At 37.2% G+C, this 21,503-nt stretch overlaps 1 protein-coding gene and 1 long non-coding RNA gene across 4 annotated transcripts in view; one reads left to right on the plus strand and one right to left on the minus strand.

Moving 5' to 3' along the window:
* Positions 1 to 3,416, plus strand: part of LOC139973371 (peroxiredoxin-like) — a 22,345-nt gene extending 18,929 nt beyond the window's left edge. For all 3 annotated transcript variants that reach the window (XM_071980017.1, XM_071979999.1, XM_071980007.1), the window contains one exon: positions 162 to 3,416. Coding sequence is in view for 2 of the 3 variants with exons in the window: in XM_071979999.1 (XP_071836100.1) it covers positions 162 to 1,414 (1,253 nt within the window). In the remaining variant the exon portion in view is untranslated. The remainder of the gene's footprint in view (positions 1 to 161) is intronic.
* Positions 2,082 to 7,047, minus strand: LOC139973441 (uncharacterized). The gene is made up of 4 exons (XR_011795217.1): positions 6,912 to 7,047; positions 6,339 to 6,467; positions 4,407 to 4,537; positions 2,082 to 3,719 (listed from the first exon to the last, which is right to left on the minus strand). It is a non-coding gene; the product is annotated as an uncharacterized lncRNA (long non-coding RNA).
* Between the last annotated feature and the right edge of the window lie 14,456 nt (positions 7,048 to 21,503).

A 21,503-nucleotide genomic window follows, 5' to 3' on the forward strand; every position in this document is an offset into this window, starting at 1 on the left:
CGTCAGTCTACGCAGACAGATCACCGAGGAAATTGATCTGCCGTTTTACCCGAATATAGTAAAATATAATATATTTACTTTTACATACGGTACCTTACAGCAGGATCGGCTTTATGATTGGTTCATAAATTATCCCTTTTTCGTTTTTCTTCCAAAAACAGAATCGGTCGATGTCCAATTCGTCTTCACCATGTTAGGTGCAAATTGTCCTACGCATGAACCGACGATCAAAATCTACATTGGCCCCAAATCTTTATCTTCATGTGTATATGGCAACATTTCCTTTCCCCATTTAGCGAATTTAAGTGATATCGAATTCCATTTGCCTCCAGGTCAAGGAAAGAACTTTACCCTTCCCAGCAATTATATAGTACCACATGTTGAGCTGTTAAGTACTAATGGAAACATAACTAACACCACGGTCATAGTGGCTGCTAATCAGGAAGTTGTTACATACGGGCTCAATAGCTGTTCATTCCCAAAGCTAAACCAGGCTTCGGCATATCGACTCAAAAACGTTAGGGACATTGGAACAGATTATCGGCTGATGATGTATAATCAGTTAGAGAGACAATCCGTTGTTGGTATTGTGGCTGTTGATGACGAAACTTTGGTCTCACTGTCCCTGAATTTCTTGGCAACCATCTCTAGTCAAATTAATATCACATTAAATCAATACGAGTCCTTTCTATTACCACTAGAAACGGATTTCATGGGTGGGCGAGTAATTGCTGATAAAAGTATCACCGTTCTTATTGGAAACGAAAGGACAAAAATACCTTTGAATACCGGGAATCCAGATCCTATTGCTGAATGCTTAGACCCTGTAACCGTATGGGGCAGAAACTATTCGCTATACCACCTGTTTGATCCCTCGTTAAGTGGTGGGTACACCATAAGGATACTTTCAACAGTCCACACTACAGTCATGTGGAAGACCGACGGAGATCAATGGCAAACCAACTTGCAACCTAATGAATATTTTGATACTGTGATTCCAGCTAATCAAAGTAAACCAGTAGAAATTTTTGCGGAACATGACATTCTTGTCACTGAATTTATCCATTTTAGTAGTTATGCTAGTCCATCAATGGTACAAATTCCTTCCTTAGACCATCCTCTCATCGATAAGAAAATTGTGTTTCCAGTTTTTGATATAACGTTGAAGGTTAATGCAACTTACTACTTAACGGTCTTTGCCCCACCAGGAGCTAAATCATCTGATATTTACCTTGATAACGCCACTTCCGATACTTGGACGTCGATAGATGGAGTAAGCCAAACAGGATGGCTTATTTTTCAAACAACGGTGACTTCTGGATCACACGTGTTAGAAATCAGAGGGAATTACAGTATCAATGCAATACTATTTGCGAATGAAAAGGTCCGTTCATATTCTTATAGTATCGCCTAAAACACGTCGGTTACGATGCAAAATTGGTTCGCGATACCATTTTCAGTGAATTACGGGCTATTTTACGAAATTAATTTGTTCCCAACAGTATAGACAATGATAACCAACAAATTAGTCAATTGCTATCAATATTGAATAATTTTAACTTCATATGTGTTTGCCATCCATTCGTATTAATTTTCCGCTTTTCTTGCGTTTTTTGCAAAGTTGTTGAAAATGTTCTCCGCCTTTTTAGGCGAAAACCGCATCCGTTATAGCATTTTGTATCGAAAAGATACTGATATTCATTGTTATGATATTTGGTCAATGCATCGGCAGCATTAGAATGGTCGATGCCATCAGAACACTTCAGCTTAAAATGTCTTTTGCTTTTCGTAATAATTTTCCACATAAGAAAAGAATATTTCTTTCAAAAACGATATGTTTTTATAAAATTCTAAAATCAAGTGAAATTTGACAGCGAAGCAAGTATTTCCTATGTATCAGGTTTCAAGGATTAATCAGCAAGATTGAAGATTAAAACAGACTAAGTAAAGCTTTTGAAGAGAATTTGACCAGATGGTATAACAGACTCCTTCTTTGAAGGTTTAGCCAGTCACGAAAGTTACACTCAATCAACCTTGTATCGAGTTAGGGCCACGATATTGAGGAGTGTGGAATATTTAAATCTCTCTCAGTCACCAAATGGTCTTGAATGGATTGGAAATATATAACTCCAATATAGAAGGGACTTCATTGTGGAGTCTTCATTGGAAGTGAGTGGGGTCTTTTGTATACAGTTGAGAACCCGACTAGGTAACAACGGTTGTACTTAAGTATCAACATGAGTCGACAAATGTTCAATATGGTGTATGCGCCAAGTAGAAATGACTAGCCTACGGAGGAAACCACACGATACTTTTACGCGGTAACTATACAACGTTATCCTCTTTAGTTAGACAATTGCATCAGTAATTGAGCAGTGTCATTTTGGTATCAATAAAATATCCCAGATTGAGCCAACGTTGAATGACACCAACAGGTTACTGTCTTCTCGGCCCTCCTTTTCCAGGATGGTACATATGTGAGTTGAACTGCTTTAATACTTCTTCTTCTTCTTGTGGTAACTTGATTTTGTCGCGTAACATAGCTTTTCGGTCTCTACGTATCATTTCATGTAAGCTAATTGTCAATTTGTTTTCGAGATGGAATCCTCCACCGTTCAACACTTACAAGTGATATATGTATCCATCTATATACCTACACCGTGCAACACTTACAAGTGATATAGGCCTATGTATGCATGTATACACGTAGAGATCACATGGAAACGTCATATGTATCATTCTTTTATAATAAGTGTAATATTATTGGTCATATAGATCCTGCCATAAACAGAGGTTCAACCTGCTTATTTACATGACAATGTTTATTGCTTTATGTCTGCCTAAATATACGAAAAAGATCTTTGGTTGTCTCTCAATGAGCTAATGGATTGAGTTTCTACAATATGAAATGAGCGATTATTTATTGTTATGAACCAGGCTACGAAAATACGTCATGTAGAATCTACCATCGTTGATTACTCATGTATCAAAATACGTCTTAACGTAAAGATATACTTAACCACTAACGACAAATATATGGCGAGGAAGCTCTAATCCGGGTAACTTATATTGTTTAATCAAGATTGTCAAACCTCATAGCACATTGTTCAGTATTTAACTGTATCAGTCTGATATTTAGATAAGACAGAGTTTGTGAAACGAAGCACATTAAACCAGCCTCTAGAATCAATCTTAGTTGGTTTCTTTGTTGTTATCTTACTATGGTTAGATATCATCATCAAGTGACTGTCAAACGTAGTTTTATTTGTGATGGATATGTAATTGCATCAGTACAAAACGAAAAACAACTAAGATGTGACTTGGTACGAAGATACGATATAACAATCTAAAGAGTAATGTATACTGACCCGACTAAAATGATTAATTTCTCAAATGTTATTTTTCAGCCCCCCCCCCCCAATAAAAAAATATTAAGATGGGAATTGTATGAACGTGTGATGGTTTCTATCATAGATTTTGTTAGGTATTTAAATTGTCCTCAAGATGTTCCATCTCAAGATTTTGAAAAAGGAACAGAAAAAGATAGGCTATTTAACACTAACGTTATCTGGTAATAAGGGAATTATTAATTTAGCATCTGTCGTTGTTATAGTACTTATAACCATTGTAAAACGTGTCTTCATTGTCTTGGAGGCAAAGTGCAGCTGTTCTGTCACAGACACACACGGCTTCCTCGCATGCGTTGTTTGAATGGTCATCTATAAAAGAATCAAACAATCGATTTGTTAGCTGAATATTTCTGGAGAAATGAAAACAATGTCCATGAGTATCGGTTGATAAGCCCGGACTGATAAGATTTTCAAAGTTTTGTCAGTAAATGAAAATCAAAACATTTCAAACTACCTGAAAAGGAGCCGCTACTTTGTTATGTATTAATGTGTAGCCCTTTAATAAACAATTGTTGTTTGAACAATCATGATTTATTCAGGTGTGTATTTACCTTTTGTGAAATGTAAAGGAGTACATTGCTTAAGTTACGAAATTACTCTCTGACATTACCGTATAAGTCATCGGTTAGTTTATATTTATATATATATATATATATATATATATATATATATATATATATATATATATATGTATGTATGTATGTATGTATGCATGTATGCGTGTATGTATGTATGTATGTATGTATGTATGTATGTATATATATATATATATATATATATATATATATATATATATATATATATATATATATATATATATATATATATATATATATATATATATATATATATATATATATATATATATATATATATATATATATGAACATTTGTTTGCTACGACGCCCTCAGTAGCAATGCTATAATCGTCACATTTGGAGAAAACTTCAACGGAAAATGTTATGTCAAAGTTTGTTTTACTAAAATGATTCTTACCGCAGATAATGTTCGGTTGACTTCCACCGCAGCCATATTTCTTAACGGTATATGCCTCAAAATACGGGTTGTCGTCACTGCAAACACCGGTTTTCAAGGCATCCCAGCAGTGATCATGAGTTCGGCAGCATCTATGATAGGAAAAAGACAACCAATTATATTTGAACAATTACAACAAACAGTGCTTTCCGATTACACTCAACTGTCTCCATGACAGAGTGAATGATATCATCATATCAATTTCTTTACAACATTGTAATGATTTATCCACAGGAAACACAAAGTAGTCAATCCATGGAGTTGCAGATCTCCTCCAAAAATTTGGGAACATGGCCACTATGATATCAGCACTCAACAAGTTTGAAGTACATGAGCCTAAAATGTGGCTAATTTCATGACATTTGTATTTGATGTTAGTACGCTCTGAACAAACCTTCATGAGTAAGTGGGCCATAAACATTTTGTCCTTTCGGTTTTAAGGTTAAGAAGTACTAGTTCGCGACACACGTTTTCGCTCATGTTTTAACTTTAGACTCCTTTCATCACGTAACCTTCGGTGCTTAATATACTATAGACATGCAAATTGGAGTTTTGGTATGATACATATGCTAGAGGATTCGGCCGTTTTGTTATTTTGGTATATGCGTAATCACGTAAGAATGCTGTTTTTTTCCTATTTGACGTTTGACCTCTGACGTTTGACCCTATGCCGTCTTGCGTCACAGAGGCAGTGCATCATATGACCATGTACACACCCAAGAGGTTTGAAGCAAAGGGTCGTTCATTTTGGTGGCATTTGTTTTATGCGTTCACACACGTATACACACACTTTGTTTCTCTCCATCGTTCAAATCCACATACCCTAACCATAACAATACCTCTTAACAATAGAACTCTTCTGATGACGTGGTGATTCTATGATTAAATTGACGTCTGATGGACCTGGAATTCCTTTCTTCAATTTCTCATTCAGAATACGAAACAAGTGCATAGGCACACTCAGACTGGCTGATCTCCACTTCTCAAATGTTAGGTCCACCACATAATATTGTGTTACCCTATGGTGACCATTTTAATGAACACTTAACTACCAAATTTAAGTTCAGTGTCATAATGTGTTAGGAGGACGACAAAGAGGAAAACATCTCATTTCCAGTATATTACATGCATAGAAATGTGACAATAACGTTTCTGCAAACTTTAAATTCTGATGAAATTCTTAATACAGAAATCAATGGCAGCTAAAAGCTGGCATTGTGAATCTGTCACGTTCAAAATATAAATCAACAATAAGACGGCAAAATACAAGAATATGCGATGCGAAATCCTGAATTTAAAAATCTTGTGTTGAATGCTAATCGGATTCTTACCATACAATACGTTCAGCCTTATTTCGTATCCCTTATATGTGTCAACATAACGCCTTTAATGCATTCTATATCACTCACTTTGTAGAACAAGATTTAGGTATTTTTTTCAGTCAGATTGTAAAGAAAGGTTAGTGTTTACGTAAACGTGTTGAACAATATCTACTTTATTACACATCCATATTCTGTAAAAAAAAAAAAAAAAACAAGAAAACATACACACAAACAAACGTCCCTCCTAAAATCAAATTAAATACAAGGAAATGCAATATAAGATTACTTTGCATCGAAGTGCATATCGTCTTACAAATCCCAGTGTCTAGACGCTTTTAACATATGGACAATTTCAATATAAAATGTTAATGTTATTGAAAAACGATCCTCTTTCTTTTAGAACGATAGGGCAAAATAACACAATTCTAATGAATAGGGGTCCGTCTGAAAAATACTGGGCAAAGATTTTCACCGCGTCTGCCTTAGGTCGTTATAGCATGTTCAGAATATGGATGAGGCATATCATTAGGTATGCAGTGCTTAAGAAACTGAGCTCTGACACTCGCCATACCTGTCAGTAGCATCCAACGGTGTACCTTCGCCCCCAGGTCCACACCAACAGCCATATCCAAATATTTATAGGAACTCCTACTACATGTGCAGTCTATCATCGATATAAACTGGTTGAAAGATGATTGGCCTATATAAAGAAAAAATAATATACCAACATGGTTGTATGATTATGAATATAGCATCTTCTCTAATGGAAGTTGGTATGTAATAATTTCAAATAGAAAGTAAACCATGGTTGTTGCAACGATGTTTACTTGGAGCGAACTATACCCTCAAAGGATAGTTGACGCGTTAATCATTTGCAATGCCGTCGATTTCGGAAAAATGCAGGTGTTGTTATTCTTGGTCAAAGAGCTCACGAAACTTATCAAGTTTACCCCAAGTTTCACGTCTCTAATCGATATGTCGGTATATCTTTCAATCATGGCTTTTTCTGTTCGCTTTCAAAATTGCCTTTCTAAATCTGGAGTATAGTACATTCTTTGCTATCATTTTCTCGAGCGGTAGAACTTTACCAGAATGAAACTAAATGATCAAGTGCACGATGTAAAATAAACTGAGAAGTACTCACCAAAGCCAACCATCACGAGCAAAATAACAAGACTCTTCATCTTTTGTCAACCAAGTTTCAACCACAACGACGGTATCGCAATTTGTGTTTTTTCGATTTGGTCATTTTCTTTTATATTGCATTCCATGAAGCTTTATGTAAGATACTTGACCTCATTAGGTGTATTTTTTGTTGTTACAACTACATTTTTATAAACGATACGTTTCAATTGCTTCCCCTATTCGGTTAAGTGTCATCATGAAATCGTAACCATCAAATTGTTTTGGTACTTCCCCACTATCTTTTTTGTTATTGGGCAATATTTGTGTGTCCAAAGTTCACCCGTCTGCCTACATCAGTCTACCAGTCCAGTCGTAATCAGTCGTTACAAATAGATTTTTCTTTCCTTATATTTTAGCAGTCGTTGGTAGGTTCACATTTTCATACCCCTTGTATTGAATAATGACTGTTGCAATGGATATGGTTTTAATGGATGTTAGGAGAGTATTAATTAACGTTCAATGTCAAAGGTCATGTGAGCTCATTCGGTCCCTCCAATTTGCTGATGGCATGAGTCAATGCCAGTTGTTCTCATTTCAATGTTCAATGACAGGTATGACTTCCAATCAGTAATAAATGATGATCAGTCTCTCTATGAATGACTCATTAATCTGCGCATGTCTCAGCATATCTACCTTCGTGAACGCACCAAATGAGGACGGCCAAGTCGTTTAGCTCTTCCACAAATTAGCCTTTTACTCGATACACTTGTTTTGGGTCAAAACTTCCTAGTTGGTCTTCCTTTCGCCGAGAAGATGCTTATATATAGTAGGAACGTTGCAGCCGATACCCATAGCTGGTACAGCAACCACTGTTGATGCCCAACAACCGTGTATCAGTAATTACTACTTTGTGTTTTCCTGTGACGATACCAAGTGTTACAGGTGTCACTGTAACAACTGCGTTTGCCTAAATATCACGAAGCAGATCTCTGGTTGTCTCTCATTAAGCTAATGGATTGAGTTTCTATAATAGAAAATGAGCGATTATTTATTATTATGAACCAGGCTACGAAAATACGTAGGGTTAGGAGGTAAGGGTCAGGGGGTTATGGTAAAGGACTAGTATTGAAATTAGATCAAACTATTTTCCATTTTTGTGCCCATGTTCTACTATTTTGCTCGACAGTTGGCGCTCGACCGAATCCTTACTGGGGTTGGGTGGGCTTAACAGTAGTTCATATTTTTATTGTGTTTCATCTTATTTTCCAAGAAGTCAGTGTAAGGGAATTGTGACTACAAATTGTGGTACGTTTTTGGCCCAAATTCGACAATTTCATAAGGCTATACCCTTATGATTTTGTTCGATTTTGACCAAAATCACGACTTTTTTACATCTTCCCCAAAATGTACCTGTGGTGTGTGGCGCCCTTTAGATTCCTTTCCAGGTGACCAGAGTTGTATAAACACTTATATTTTGGTGGAAAAATGAAATTTAATAACCATATCTTGACGTCATTTCATATCTAATTTAAATGACAAAAACTTCCTCGAATGCCACTTTTGACCCCAGAGAAGCGTCTACTGGGTGCTGGGAGTCCTTCTACGTATTCTGGGAGAGATTTGAAAACTTTCATTTTTGGCCCAAAATGGCCAATTTCATAAGGCTATACTCTTATGATTTTGTCCAAATTTGGCCAAAATCGCGACTTTTTTTAATTGTTCCCAAAATTACACATGTGGTGTGTGGCGCCCTTTAGATTCCTTTCCATGTAAGAGTTGTATAAACACTTATTATTTGGTGGAAAAATGAAATTTAATAACCATATCTTGACGTGATTTCATATCAAATTTAAATGACAAAAACTTCCTCGAATGCCACTTTTGACCCGAGAGAAGCGTCTACTGGGTGCTGGGAGTCCTTCTACGTATTCTGGGAGAGATTTGAGAACTTTCATTTTTGGCCCAAAATGGCCAATTTCATAAGGCTATACTCTTATGATTTTGTCCAATTTTGGCCAAAATCGCGACTTTTTTTAATTCTTCCCAAAATTGTACATGTGGTGTGAGGCGCCCTTTAGATTCCTTTCCAGGTGACCAGAGTTGTATAAACACTTATATTTTGGTGGAAAAATGAAATTTAATAACCATATCTTGACGTCATTTCATATCTAATTTAAATGACAAAAACTTCGTCGAATGCCACTTTTGACCCGAGAGAAGCGTCTAGTGGGTGCTGGGAGTCCCTTCTACGTATTCTGGGAGAGATTTGAGAACTTTCATATTTGGCCCAAAATGGCCAATTTCATAAGGCTATACCCTTATGATTTTGTCCAATTTTGGCCAAAATCGCGACTTTTTTAATTCTTCCCAAAATTACACATGTGGTGTGAGGCGCCCTTTAGATTCCTTTCCAGGTGACCAGAGTTGTATAAACACTTATATTTTGGTGGAAAAATGAAATTTAATAACCATATCTTGACGTCATTTCATATCTAATTTAAATGACAAAAACTTCGTCGAATACCACTTTTGACCCGAGAGAAGCGTCTAGTGGGTGCTGGGAGTCCCTTCTACGTATTCTGGGAGAGATTTGAAAACTTTCATATTTGGGCCAAAATGGCCAATTTCATAAGGCAATACCCTTATGATTTTGTCCAATTTTGGCCAAAATCGCGACTTTTTTTAATTCTTCCCAAAATTGTACATGTGGTGTGTGGCGCCCTTTAGATTCCTTTCCAGGTGACAAGAGTTGTATAAACCCTTATATTTTGGTGGAAAAATGAAATTTAATAACCATATCTTGACGTCATTTCATATCTAATTTAAATGACAAAAACTTCGTCGAATGCCACTTTTGACCCCAGAGAAGCGTCTACTGGGTGCTGGGAGTCTTTCTACGTATTCTGGGAGAGATTTGAAAACTTTCATTTTTGGCCCAAAATGGCCAATTTCATAAGGCTATACTCTTATGATTTTGTCCAATTTTGGCCAAAATCGCGACTTTTTTAATTCTTCCCAAAATTACACATGTGGTGTGAGGCGCCCTTTAGATTCCTTTCCAGGTGACCAGAGTTGTATAAACACTTATATTTTGGTGGAAAAATGAAATTTAATAACCATATCTTGACGTCATTTCATATCTAATTTAAATGACGAAAACTTCGTCGAATGCCACTTTTGACCCCAGAGAAGCGTCTACTGGGTGCTGGGAGTCCCTTCTACGTATTCTGGGAGAGATTTGAAAACTTTCATATTTGGGCCAAAATGGCCAATTTCATAAGGCAATACCCTTATGATTTTGTCCAATTTTGGCCAAAATCGCGACTTTTTTTAATTCTTCCCAAAATTGTACATGTGGTGTGTGGCGCCCTTTAGATTCCTTTCCAGGTGACAAGAGTTGTATAAACCCTTATATTTTGGTGGAAAAATGAAATTTAATAACCATATCTTGACGTCATTTCATATCTAATTTAAATGACAAAAACTTCGTCGAATGCCACTTTTGACCCCAGAGAAGCGTCTACTGGGTGCTGGGAGTCTTTCTACGTATTCTGGGAGAGATTTGAAAACTTTCATTTTTGGCCGAAAATGGCCAATTTCATAAGGCTATACTCTTATGATTTTGTCCAATTTTGGCCAAAATCGCGACTTTTTTTAATTGTTCCCAAAATTACACATGTGGTGTGTGGCGCCCTTTAGATTCCTTTCCAGGTGACCAGAGTTGTATAAACACTTATATTTTGGTGGAAAAATGAAATTTAATAACCATATCTTGACGTCATTTCATATCTAATTTAAATGACAAAAACTTCGCCGAATGCCACTTTTGACCCGAGAGAAGCGTCTACTGGGTGCTGGGAGTCCCTTCTACGTATTCTGGGAGAGATTTGAAAACTTTCATATTTGGGCCAAAATGGCCAATTTCATAAGGCAATACCCTTATGATTTTGTCCAATTTTGGCCAAAATCGCGACTTTTTTTAATTCTTCCCAAAATTGTACATGTGGTGTGTGGCGCCCTTTAGATTCCTTTCCAGGTGACAAGAGTTGTATAAACCCTTATATTTTGGTGGAAAAATGAAATTTAATAACCATATCTTGACGTCATTTCATATCTAATTTAAATGACAAAAACTTCGTCGAATGCCACTTTTGACCCCAGAGAAGCGTCTACTGGGTGCTGGGAGTCTTTCTACGTATTCTGGGAGAGATTTGAAAACTTTCATTTTTGGCCCAAAATGGCCAATTTCATAAGGCTATACTCTTATGATTTTGTCCAATTTTGGCCAAAATCGCGACTTTTTTAATTCTTCCCAAAATTACACATGTGGTGTGAGGCGCCCTTTAGATTCCTTTCCAGGTGACCAGAGTTGTATAAACACTTATATTTTGGTGGAAAAATGAAATTTAATAACCATATCTTGACGTCATTTCATATCTAATTTAAATGACGAAAACTTCGTCGAATGCCACTTTTGACCCCAGAGAAGCGTCTACTGGGTGCTGGGAGTCCCTTCTACGTATTCTGGGAGAGATTTGAAAACTTTCATATTTGGGCCAAAATGGCCAATTTCATAAGGCAATACCCTTATGATTTTGTCCAATTTTGGCCAAAATCGCGACTTTTTTTAATTCTTCCCAAAATTGTACATGTGGTGTGTGGCGCCCTTTAGATTCCTTTCCAGGTGACAAGAGTTGTATAAACCCTTATATTTTGGTGGAAAAATGAAATTTAATAACCATATCTTGACGTCATTTCATATCTAATTTAAATGACAAAAACTTCGTCGAATGCCACTTTTGACCCCAGAGAAGCGTCTACTGGGTGCTGGGAGTCTTTCTACGTATTCTGGGAGAGATTTGAAAACTTTCATTTTTGGCCGAAAATGGCCAATTTCATAAGGCTATACTCTTATGATTTTGTCCAATTTTGGCCAAAATCGCGACTTTTTTTAATTGTTCCCAAAATTACACATGTGGTGTGTGGCGCCCTTTAGATTCCTTTCCAGGTGACCAGAGTTGTATAAACACTTATATTTTGGTGGAAAAATGAAATTTAATAACCATATCTTGACGTCATTTCATATCTAATTTAAATGACAAAAACTTCGCCGAATGCCACTTTTGACCCGAGAGAAGCGTCTAGTGGGTGCTGGGAGTCCCTTCTACGTATTCTGGGAGAGATTTGAGAACTTTCATTTTTGGCCGAAAATGGCCAATTTCATAAGGCTATACCCTTATGATTTTGTCCAATTTTGGCCAAAATCGCGACTTTTTTTAATTGTTCCCAAAATTGTACATGTGGTGCGAGGCGCCCTTTAGATTCCTTTCCAGGTGACCAGAGTTGTATAAACACTTATATTTTGGTGGAAAAATGAAATTTAATAACCATATCTTGACGTCATTTCATATCTAATTTAAATGACAAAAACTTCGTCGAATGCCACTTTTGACCCGAGAGAAGCGTCTAGTGGGTGCTGGGAGTCCCTTCTACGTATTCTGGGAGAGATTTGAGAACTTTCATATTTGGCCCAAAATGGCCAATTTCATAAGGCTATACCCTTATGATTTTGTCCAATTTTGGCCAAAATCGCGACTTTTTTAATTCTTCCCAAAATTACACATGTGGTGTCAGGCGCCCTTTAGATTCCTTTCCAGGTGACCAGAGTTGTATAAACACTTATATTTTGGTGGAAAAATGAAATTTAATAACCATATCTTGACGTCATTTCATATCTAATTTAAATGACAAAAACTTCGTCGAATGCCACTTTTGACCCGAGAGAAGCGTCTAGTGGGTGCTGGGAGTCCCTTCTACGTATTCTGGGAGAGATTTGAAAACTTTCATTTTTGGCCCAAAATGGCCAATTTCATAAGGCTATACTCTTATGATTTTGTCCAATTTTGGCCAAAATCGCGACTTTTTTTAATTGTTCCCAAAATTACACATGTGGTGTGTGGCGCCCTTTAGATTCCTTTCCAGGTGACCAGAGTTGTATAAACACTTATATTTTGGTGGAAAAATGAAATTTAATAACCATATCTTGACGTCATTTCAAATCTAATTTAAATGACAAAAACTTCGTCGAATGCCACTTTTGACCCGAGAGAAGCGTCTAGTGGGTGCTGGGAGTCCCTTCTACGTATTCTGGGAGAGATTTGAGAACTTTCATATTTGGCCGAAAATGGCCAATTTCATAAGGCTATACCCTTATGATTTTGTCCAATTTTGGCCAAAATCGCGACTTTTTTTAATTCTTCCCAAAATTGTACATGTGGTGTGTGGCGCCCTTTAGATTCCTTTCCAGGTGACAAGAGTTGTATAAACCCTTATATTTTGGTGGAAAAATGAAATTTAATAACCATATCTTGACGTCATTTCATATCTAATTTAAATGACAAAAACTTCGTCGAATGCCACTTTTGACCCCAGAGAAGCGTCTACTGGGTGCTGGGAGTCTTTCTACGTATTCTGGGAGAGATTTGAAAACTTTCATTTTTGGCCCAAAATGGCCAATTTCATAAGGCTATACTCTTATGATTTTGTCCAATTTTGGCCAAAATCGCGACTTTTTTTAATTGTTCCCAAAATTACACATGTGGTGTGTGGCGCCCTTTAGATTCCTTTCCAGGTGACCAGAGTTGTATAAACACTTATATTTTGGTGGAAAAATGAAATTTAATAACCATATCTTGACGTCATTTCATATCTAATTTAAATGACAAAAACTTCGTCGAATGCCACTTTTGACCCGAGAGAAGCGTCTAGTGGGTGCTGGGAGTCTTTCTACGTATTCTGGGAGAGATTTGAGAACTTTCATTTTTGGCCCAAAATGGCCAATTTCATAAGGCTATACTCTTATGATTTTGTCCAATTTTGGCCAAAATCGCGACTTTTTTTAATTGTTCCCAAAATTACACATGTGGTGTGTGGCGCCCTTTAGATTCCTTTCCAGGTGACCAGAGTTGTATAAACACTTATATTTTGGTGGAAAAATGAAATTTAATAACCATATCTTGACGTCATTTCATATCTAATTTAAATGACAAAAACTTCGTCGAATGCCACTTTTGACCCGAGAGAAGCGTCTAGTGGGTGCTGGGAGTCCCTTCTACGTATTCTGGGAGAGATTTGAAAACTTTCATTTTTGGCCGAAAATGGCCAATTTCATAAGGCTATACTCTTATGATTTTGTCCAATTTTGGCCAAAATCGCGACTTTTTTTAATTGTTCCCAAAATTACACATGTGGTGTGTGGCGCCCTTTAGATTCCTTTCCAGGTGACCAGAGTTGTATAAACACTTATATTTTGGTGGAAAAATGAAATTTAATAACCATATCTTGACGTCATTTCATATCTAATTTAAATGACAAAAACTTCGCCGAATGCCACTTTTGACCCGAGAGAAGCGTCTACTGGGTGCTGGGAGTCCCTTCTACGTATTCTGGGAGAGATTTGAAAACTTTCATATTTGGGCCAAAATGGCCAATTTCATAAGGCAATACCCTTATGATTTTGTCCAATTTTGGCCAAAATCGCGACTTTTTTAATTCTTCCCAAAATTACACATGTGGTGTGAGGCGCCCTTTAGGTTCCTTTCCAGGTGACCAGAGTTGTATAAACCCTTATATTTTGGTGGAAAAATGAAATTTAATAACCATATCTTGACGTCATTTCATATCTAATTTAAATGACGAAAACTTCGTCGAATGCCACTTTTGACCCCAGAGAAGCGTCTACTGGGTGCTGGGAGTCCCTTCTACGTATTCTGGGAGAGATTTGAAAACTTTCATATTTGGGCCAAAATGGCCAATTTCATAAGGCAATACCCTTATGATTTTGTCCAATTTTGGCCAAAATCGCGACTTTTTTTAATTCTTCCCAAAATTGTACATGTGGTGTGTGGCGCCCTTTAGATTCCTTTCCAGGTGACAAGAGTTGTATAAACCCTTATATTTTGGTGGGAAAATGAAATTTAATAACCATATCTTGACGTCATTTCATATCTAATTTAAATGACAAAAACTTCGTCGAATGCCACTTTTGACCCGAGAGAAGCGTCTACTGGGTGCTGGGAGTCTTTCTACGTATTCTGGGAGAGATTTGAGAACTTTCATTTTTGGCCCAAAATGGCCAATTTCATAAGGCTATACTCTTATGATTTTGTCCAATTTTGGCCAAAATCGCGACTTTTTTTAATTGTTCCCAAAATTACACATGTGGTGTGTGGCGCCCTTTAGATTCCTTTCCAGGTGACCAGAGTTGTATAAACACTTATATTTTGGTGGAAAAATGAAATTTAATAACCATATCTTGACGTCATTTCATATCTAATTTAAATGACAAAAACTTCGCCGAATGCCACTTTTGACCCGAGAGAAGCGTCTAGTGGGTGCTGGGAGTCCCTTCTACGTATTCTGGGAGAGATTTGAGAACTTTCATTTTTGGCCGAAAATGGCCAATTTCATAAGGCTATACCCTTATGATTTTGTCCAATTTTGGCCAAAATCGCGACTTTTTTTAATTGTTCCCAAAATTGTACATGTGGTGCGAGGCGCCCTTTAGATTCCTTTCCAGGTGACCAGAGTTGTATAAACACTTATATTTTGGTGGAAAAATGAAATTTAATAACCATATCTTGACGTCATTTCATATCTAATTTAAATGACAAAAACTTCGCCGAATGCCACTTTTGACCCGAGAGAAGCGTCTAGTGGGTGCTGGGAGTCCCTTCTACGTATTCTGGGAGAGATTTGAGAACTTTCATTTTTGGCCGAAAATGGCCAATTTCATAAGGCTATACCCTTATGATTTTGTCCAATTTTGGCCAAAATCGCGACTTTTTTTAATTGTTCCCAAAATTGTACATGTGGTGCGAGGCGCCCTTTAGATTCCTTTCCAGGTGACCAGAGTTGTATAAACACTTATATTTTGGTGGAAAAATGAAATTTAATAACCATATCTTGACGTCATTTCATATCTAATTTAAATGACAAAAACTTCGTCGAATGCCACTTTTGACCCGAGAGAAGCGTCTAGTGGGTGCTGGGAGTCCCTTCTACGTATTCTGGGAGAGATTTGAAAACTTTCATATTTGGCCCAAAATGGCCAATTTCATAAGGCTATACCCTTATGATTTTGTCCAATTTTGGCCAAAATCGCGACTTTTTTTAATTGTTCCCAAAATTACACATGTGGTGTGTGGCGCCCTTTAGATTCCTTTCCAGGTGACCAGAGTTGTATAAACACTTATATTTTGGTGGAAAAATGAAATTTAATAACCATATCTTGACGTCATTTCAAATCTAATTTAAATGACAAAAACTTCGTCGAATGCCACTTTTGACCCGAGAGAAGCGTCTAGTGGGTGCTGGGAGTCCCTTCTACGTATTCTGGGAGAGATTTGAGAACTTTCATTTTTGGCCGAAAATGGCCAATTTCATAAGGCTATACCCTTATGATTTTGTCCAATTTTGGCCAAAATCGCGACTTTTTTTAATTCTTCCCAAAATTGTACATGTGGTGTGTGGCGCCCTTTAGATTCCTTTCCAGGTGACAAGAGTTGTATAAACCCTTATATTTTGGTGGAAAAATGAAATTTAATAACCATATCTTGACGTCATTTCATATCTAATTTAAATGACAAAAACTTCGTCGAATGCCACTTTTGACCCCAGAGAAGCGTCTACTGGGTGCTGGGAGTCTTTCTACGTATTCTGGGAGAGATTTGAAAACTTTCATTTTTGGCCCAAAATGGCCAATTTCATAAGGCTATACTCTTATGATTTTGTCCAATTTTGGCCAAAATCGCGACTTTTTTTAATTGTTCCCAAAATTACACATGTGGTGTGTGGCGCCCTTTAGATTCCTTTCCAGGTGACCAGAGTTGTATAAACACTTATATTTTGGTGGAAAAATGAAATTTAATAACCATATCTTGACGTCATTTCATATCTAATTTAAATGACAAAAACTTCGTCGAATGCCACTTTTGACCCGAGAGAAGCGTCTAGTGGGTGCTGGGAGTCCCTTCTACGTATTCTGGGAGAGATTTGAGAACTTTCATTTTTGGCCCAAAATGGCCAATTTCATAAGGCTATACTCTTATGATTTTGTCCAATTTTGGCCAAAATCGCGACTTTTTTTAATTGTTCCCAAAATTACACATGTGGTGTGTGGCGCCCTTTAGATTCCTTTCCAGGTGACCAGAGTTGTATAAACACTTATATTTTGGTGGAAAAATGAAATTTAATAACCATATCTTGACGTCATTTCATATCTAATTTAAATGACAAAAACTTCGTCGAATGCCACTTTTGACCCGAGAGAAGCGTCTAGTGGGTGCTGGGAGTCCCTTCTACGTATTCTGGGAGAGATTTGAGAACTTTCATTTTTGGCCGAAAATGGCCAATTTCATAAGGCTATACCCTTATGATTTTGTCCAATTTTGGCCAAAATCGCGACTTTTTTTAATTGTTCCCAAAATTGTACATGTGGTGCGAGGCGCCCTTTAGATTCCTTTCCAGGTGACCAGAGTTGTATAAACACTTATATTTTGGTGGAAAAATGAAATTTAATAACCATATCTTGACGTCATTTCATATCTAATTTAAATGACAAAAACTTCGTCGAATGCCACTTTTGACCCGAGAGAAGCGTCTAGTGGGTGCTGGGAGTCCCTTCTACGTATTCTGGGAGAGATTTGAGAACTTTCATATTTGGCCCAAAATGGCCAATTTCATAAGGCTATACCCTTATGATTTTGTCCAATTTTGGCCAAAATCGCGACTTTTTTAATTCTTCCCAAAATTACACATGTGGTGTCAGGCGCCCTTTAGATTCCTTTCCAGGTGACCAGAGTTGTATAAACACTTATATTTTGGTGGAAAAATGAAATTTAATAACCATATCTTGACGTCATTTCATATCTAATTTAAATGACAAAAACTTCGTCGAATGCCACTTTTGACCCCAGAGAAGCGTCTAGTGGGTGCTGGGAGTCCCTTCTACGTATTCTGGGAGAGATTTGAAAACTTTCATTTTTGGCCGAAAATGGCCAATTTCATAAGGCTATACTCTTATGATTTTGTCCAATTTTGGCCAAAATCGCGACTTTTTTTAATTCTTCCCAAAATTACACATGTGGTGTGTGGCGCCCTTTAGATTCCTTTCCAGGTGACCAGAGTTGTATAAACACTTATATTTTGGTGGAAAAATGAAATTTAATAACCATATCTTGACGTCATTTCATATCTAATTTAAATGACAAAAACTTCGTCGAATGCCACTTTTGACCCGAGAGAAGCGTCTAGTGGGTGCTGGGAGTCCCTTCTACGTATTCTGGGAGAGATTTGAGAACTTTCATTTTTGGCCGAAAATGGCCAATTTCATAAGGCTATACCCTTATGATTTTGTCCAATTTTGGCCAAAATCGCGACTTTTTTTAATTGTTCCCAAAATTGTACATGTGGTGCGAGGCGCCCTTTAGATTCCTTTCCAGGTGACCAGAGTTGTATAAACACTTATATTTTGGTGGAAAAATGAAATTTAATAACCATATCTTGACGTCATTTCATATCTAATTTAAATGACAAAAACTTCGTCGAATGCCACTTTTGACCCGAGAGAAGCGTCTAGTGGGTGCTGGGAGTCCCTTCTACGTATTCTGGGAGAGATTTGAGAACTTTCATATTTGGCCCAAAATGGCCAATTTCATAAGGCTATACCCTTATGATTTTGTCCAATTTTGGCCAAAATCGCGACTTTTTTTAATTGTTCCCCAAATTGTACATGTGGTGCGAGGCGCCCTTTAGATTCCTTTCCAGGTGACCAGAGTTGTATAAACACTTATATTTTGGTGGAAAAATGAAATTTAATAACCATATCTTGACGTCATTTCATATCTAATTTAAATGACAAAAACTTCGTCGAATGCCACTTTTGACCCGAGAGAAGCGTCTAGTGGGTGCTGGGAGTCCCTTCTACGTATTCTGGGAGAGATTTGAGAACTTTCATATTTGGCCCAAAATGGCCAATTTCATAAGGCTATACCCTTATGATTTTGTCCAATTTTGGCCAAAATCGCGACTTTTTTAATTCTTCCCAAAATTACACATGTGGTGTGAGGCGCCCTTTAGATTCCTTTCCAGGTGACCAGAGTTGTATAAACACTTATATTTTGGTGGAAAAATGAAATTTAATAACCATATCTTGACGTCATTTCATATCAAATTTAAATGACAAAAACTTCGTCGAATACCACTTTTGACCCGAGAGAAGCGTCTAGTGGGTGCTGGGAGTCCCTTCTACGTATTCTGGGAGAGATTTGAAAACTTTCATTTTTGGCCCAAAATGGCCAATTTCATAAGGCTATACTCTTATGATTTTGTCCAAATTTGGCCAAAATCGCGACTTTTTTTAATTGTTCCCAAAATTACACATGTGGTGTGTGGCGCCCTTTAGATTCCTTTCCAGGTGACCAGAGTTGTATAAACACTTATTATTTGGTGGAAAAATGAAATTTAATAACCATATCTTGACGTCATTTCATATCTAATTTAAATGACAAAAACTTCGTCGAATGCCACTTTTGACTCCAGAGAAGCGTCTACTGGGTGCTGGGAGTCCCTTCTACGTATTCTGGGAGAGATTTGAAAACTTTCATATTTGGGCCAAAATGGCCAATTTCATAAGGCAATACCCTTATGATTTTGTCCAATTTTGGCCAAAATCGCGACTTTTTTAATTCTTCCCAAAATTACACATGTGGTGTGAGGCGCCCTTTAGATTCCTTTCCAGGTGACCAGAGTTGTATAAACCCTTATATTTTGGTGGAAAAATGAAATTTAATAACCATATCTTGACGTCATTTCATATCTAATTTAAATGACGAAAACTTGTCGAATGCCACTTTTGACCCCAGAGAAGCGTCTACTGGGTGCTGGGAGTCCCTTCTACGTATTCTGGGAGAGATTTGAAAACTTTCATTTTTGGCCCAAAATGGCCAATTTCATAAGGCAATACCCTTATGATTTTGTCCAATTTTGGCCAAAATCGCGACTTTTTTTAATTCTTCCCAAAATTGTACATGTGGTGTGTGGCGCCCTTTAGATTCCTTTCCAGGTGACCAGAGTTGTATAAACCCTTATATTTTGGTGGAAAAATGAAATTTAATAACCATATCTTGACGTCATTTCATATCTAATTTAAATGACAAAAACTTCGTCGAATGCCACTTTTGACCCCAGAGAAGCGTCTACTGGGTGCTGGGAGTCTTTCTACGTATTCTGGGAGAGATTTGAAAACTTTCATTTTTGGCCGAAAATGGCCAATTTCATAAGGCTATACTCTTATGATTTTGTCCAATTTTGGCCAAAATCGCGACTTTTTTTAATTGTTCCCAAAATTACACATGTGGTGTGTGGCGCCCTTTAGATTCCTTTCCAGGTGACCAGAGTTGTATAAACACTTATATTTTGGTGGAAAAATGAAATTTAATAACCATATCTTGACGTCATTTCATATCTAATTTAAATGACAAAAACTTCGTCGAATGCCACTTTTGACCCGAGAGAAGCGTCTAGTGGGTGCTGGGAGTCCCTTCTACGTATTCTGGGAGAGATTTGAGAACTTTCATTTTTGGCCCAAAATGGCCAATTTCATAAGGCTATACTCTTATGATTTTGTCCAATTTTGGCCAAAATCGCGACTTTTTTTAATTGTTCCCAAAATTGTACATGTGGTGCGAGGCGCCCTTTAGATTCCTTTCCAGGTGACCAGAGTTGTATAAACACTTATATTTTGGTGGAAAAATGAAATTTAATAACCATATCTTGACGTCATTTCATATCTAATTTAAATGACAAAAACTTCGTCGAATGCCACTTTTGACCCGAGAGAAGCGTCTAGTGGGTGCTGGGAGTCCCTTCTACGTATTCTGGGAGAGATTTGAGAACTTTCATTTTTGGGCCAAAATGGCCAATTTCATAAGGCTATACCCTTATGATTTTGTCCAATTTTGGCCAAAATCGCGACTTTTTTTAATTGTTCCCAAAATTGTACATGTGGTGCGAGGCGCCCTTTAGATTCCTTTCCAGGTGACCAGAGTTGTATAAACACTTATATTTTGGTGGAAAAATGAAATTTAATAACCATATCTTGACGTGATTTCATATCTAATTTAAATGACAAAAACTTCGTCGAATGCCACTTTTGACCCGAGAGAAGCGTCTAGTGGGTGCTGGGAGTCCCTTCTACGTATTCTGGGAGAGATTTGAGAACTTTCATATTTGGGCCAAAATGGCCAATTTCATAAGGCTATACCCTTATGATTTTGTCCAATTTTGGCCAAAATCGCGACTTTTTTAATTCTTCCCAAAATTACACATGTGGTGTCAGGCGCCCTTTAGATTCCTTTCCAGGTGACCAGAGTTGTATAAACACTTATATTTTGGTGGAAAAATGAAATTTAATAACCATATCTTGACGTCATTTCATATCAAATTTAAATGACAAAAACTTCGTCGAATACCACTTTTGACCCGAGAGAAGCGTCTAGTGGGTGCTGGGAGTCCCTTCTACGTATTCTGGGAGAGATTTGAAAACTTTCAT

Source organism: Apostichopus japonicus, chromosome 2, assembly GCF_037975245.1.
Source record: "Apostichopus japonicus isolate 1M-3 chromosome 2, ASM3797524v1, whole genome shotgun sequence".
NCBI classification, from domain to species: Eukaryota; Metazoa; Echinodermata; class Holothuroidea; order Aspidochirotida; family Stichopodidae; genus Apostichopus; species Apostichopus japonicus.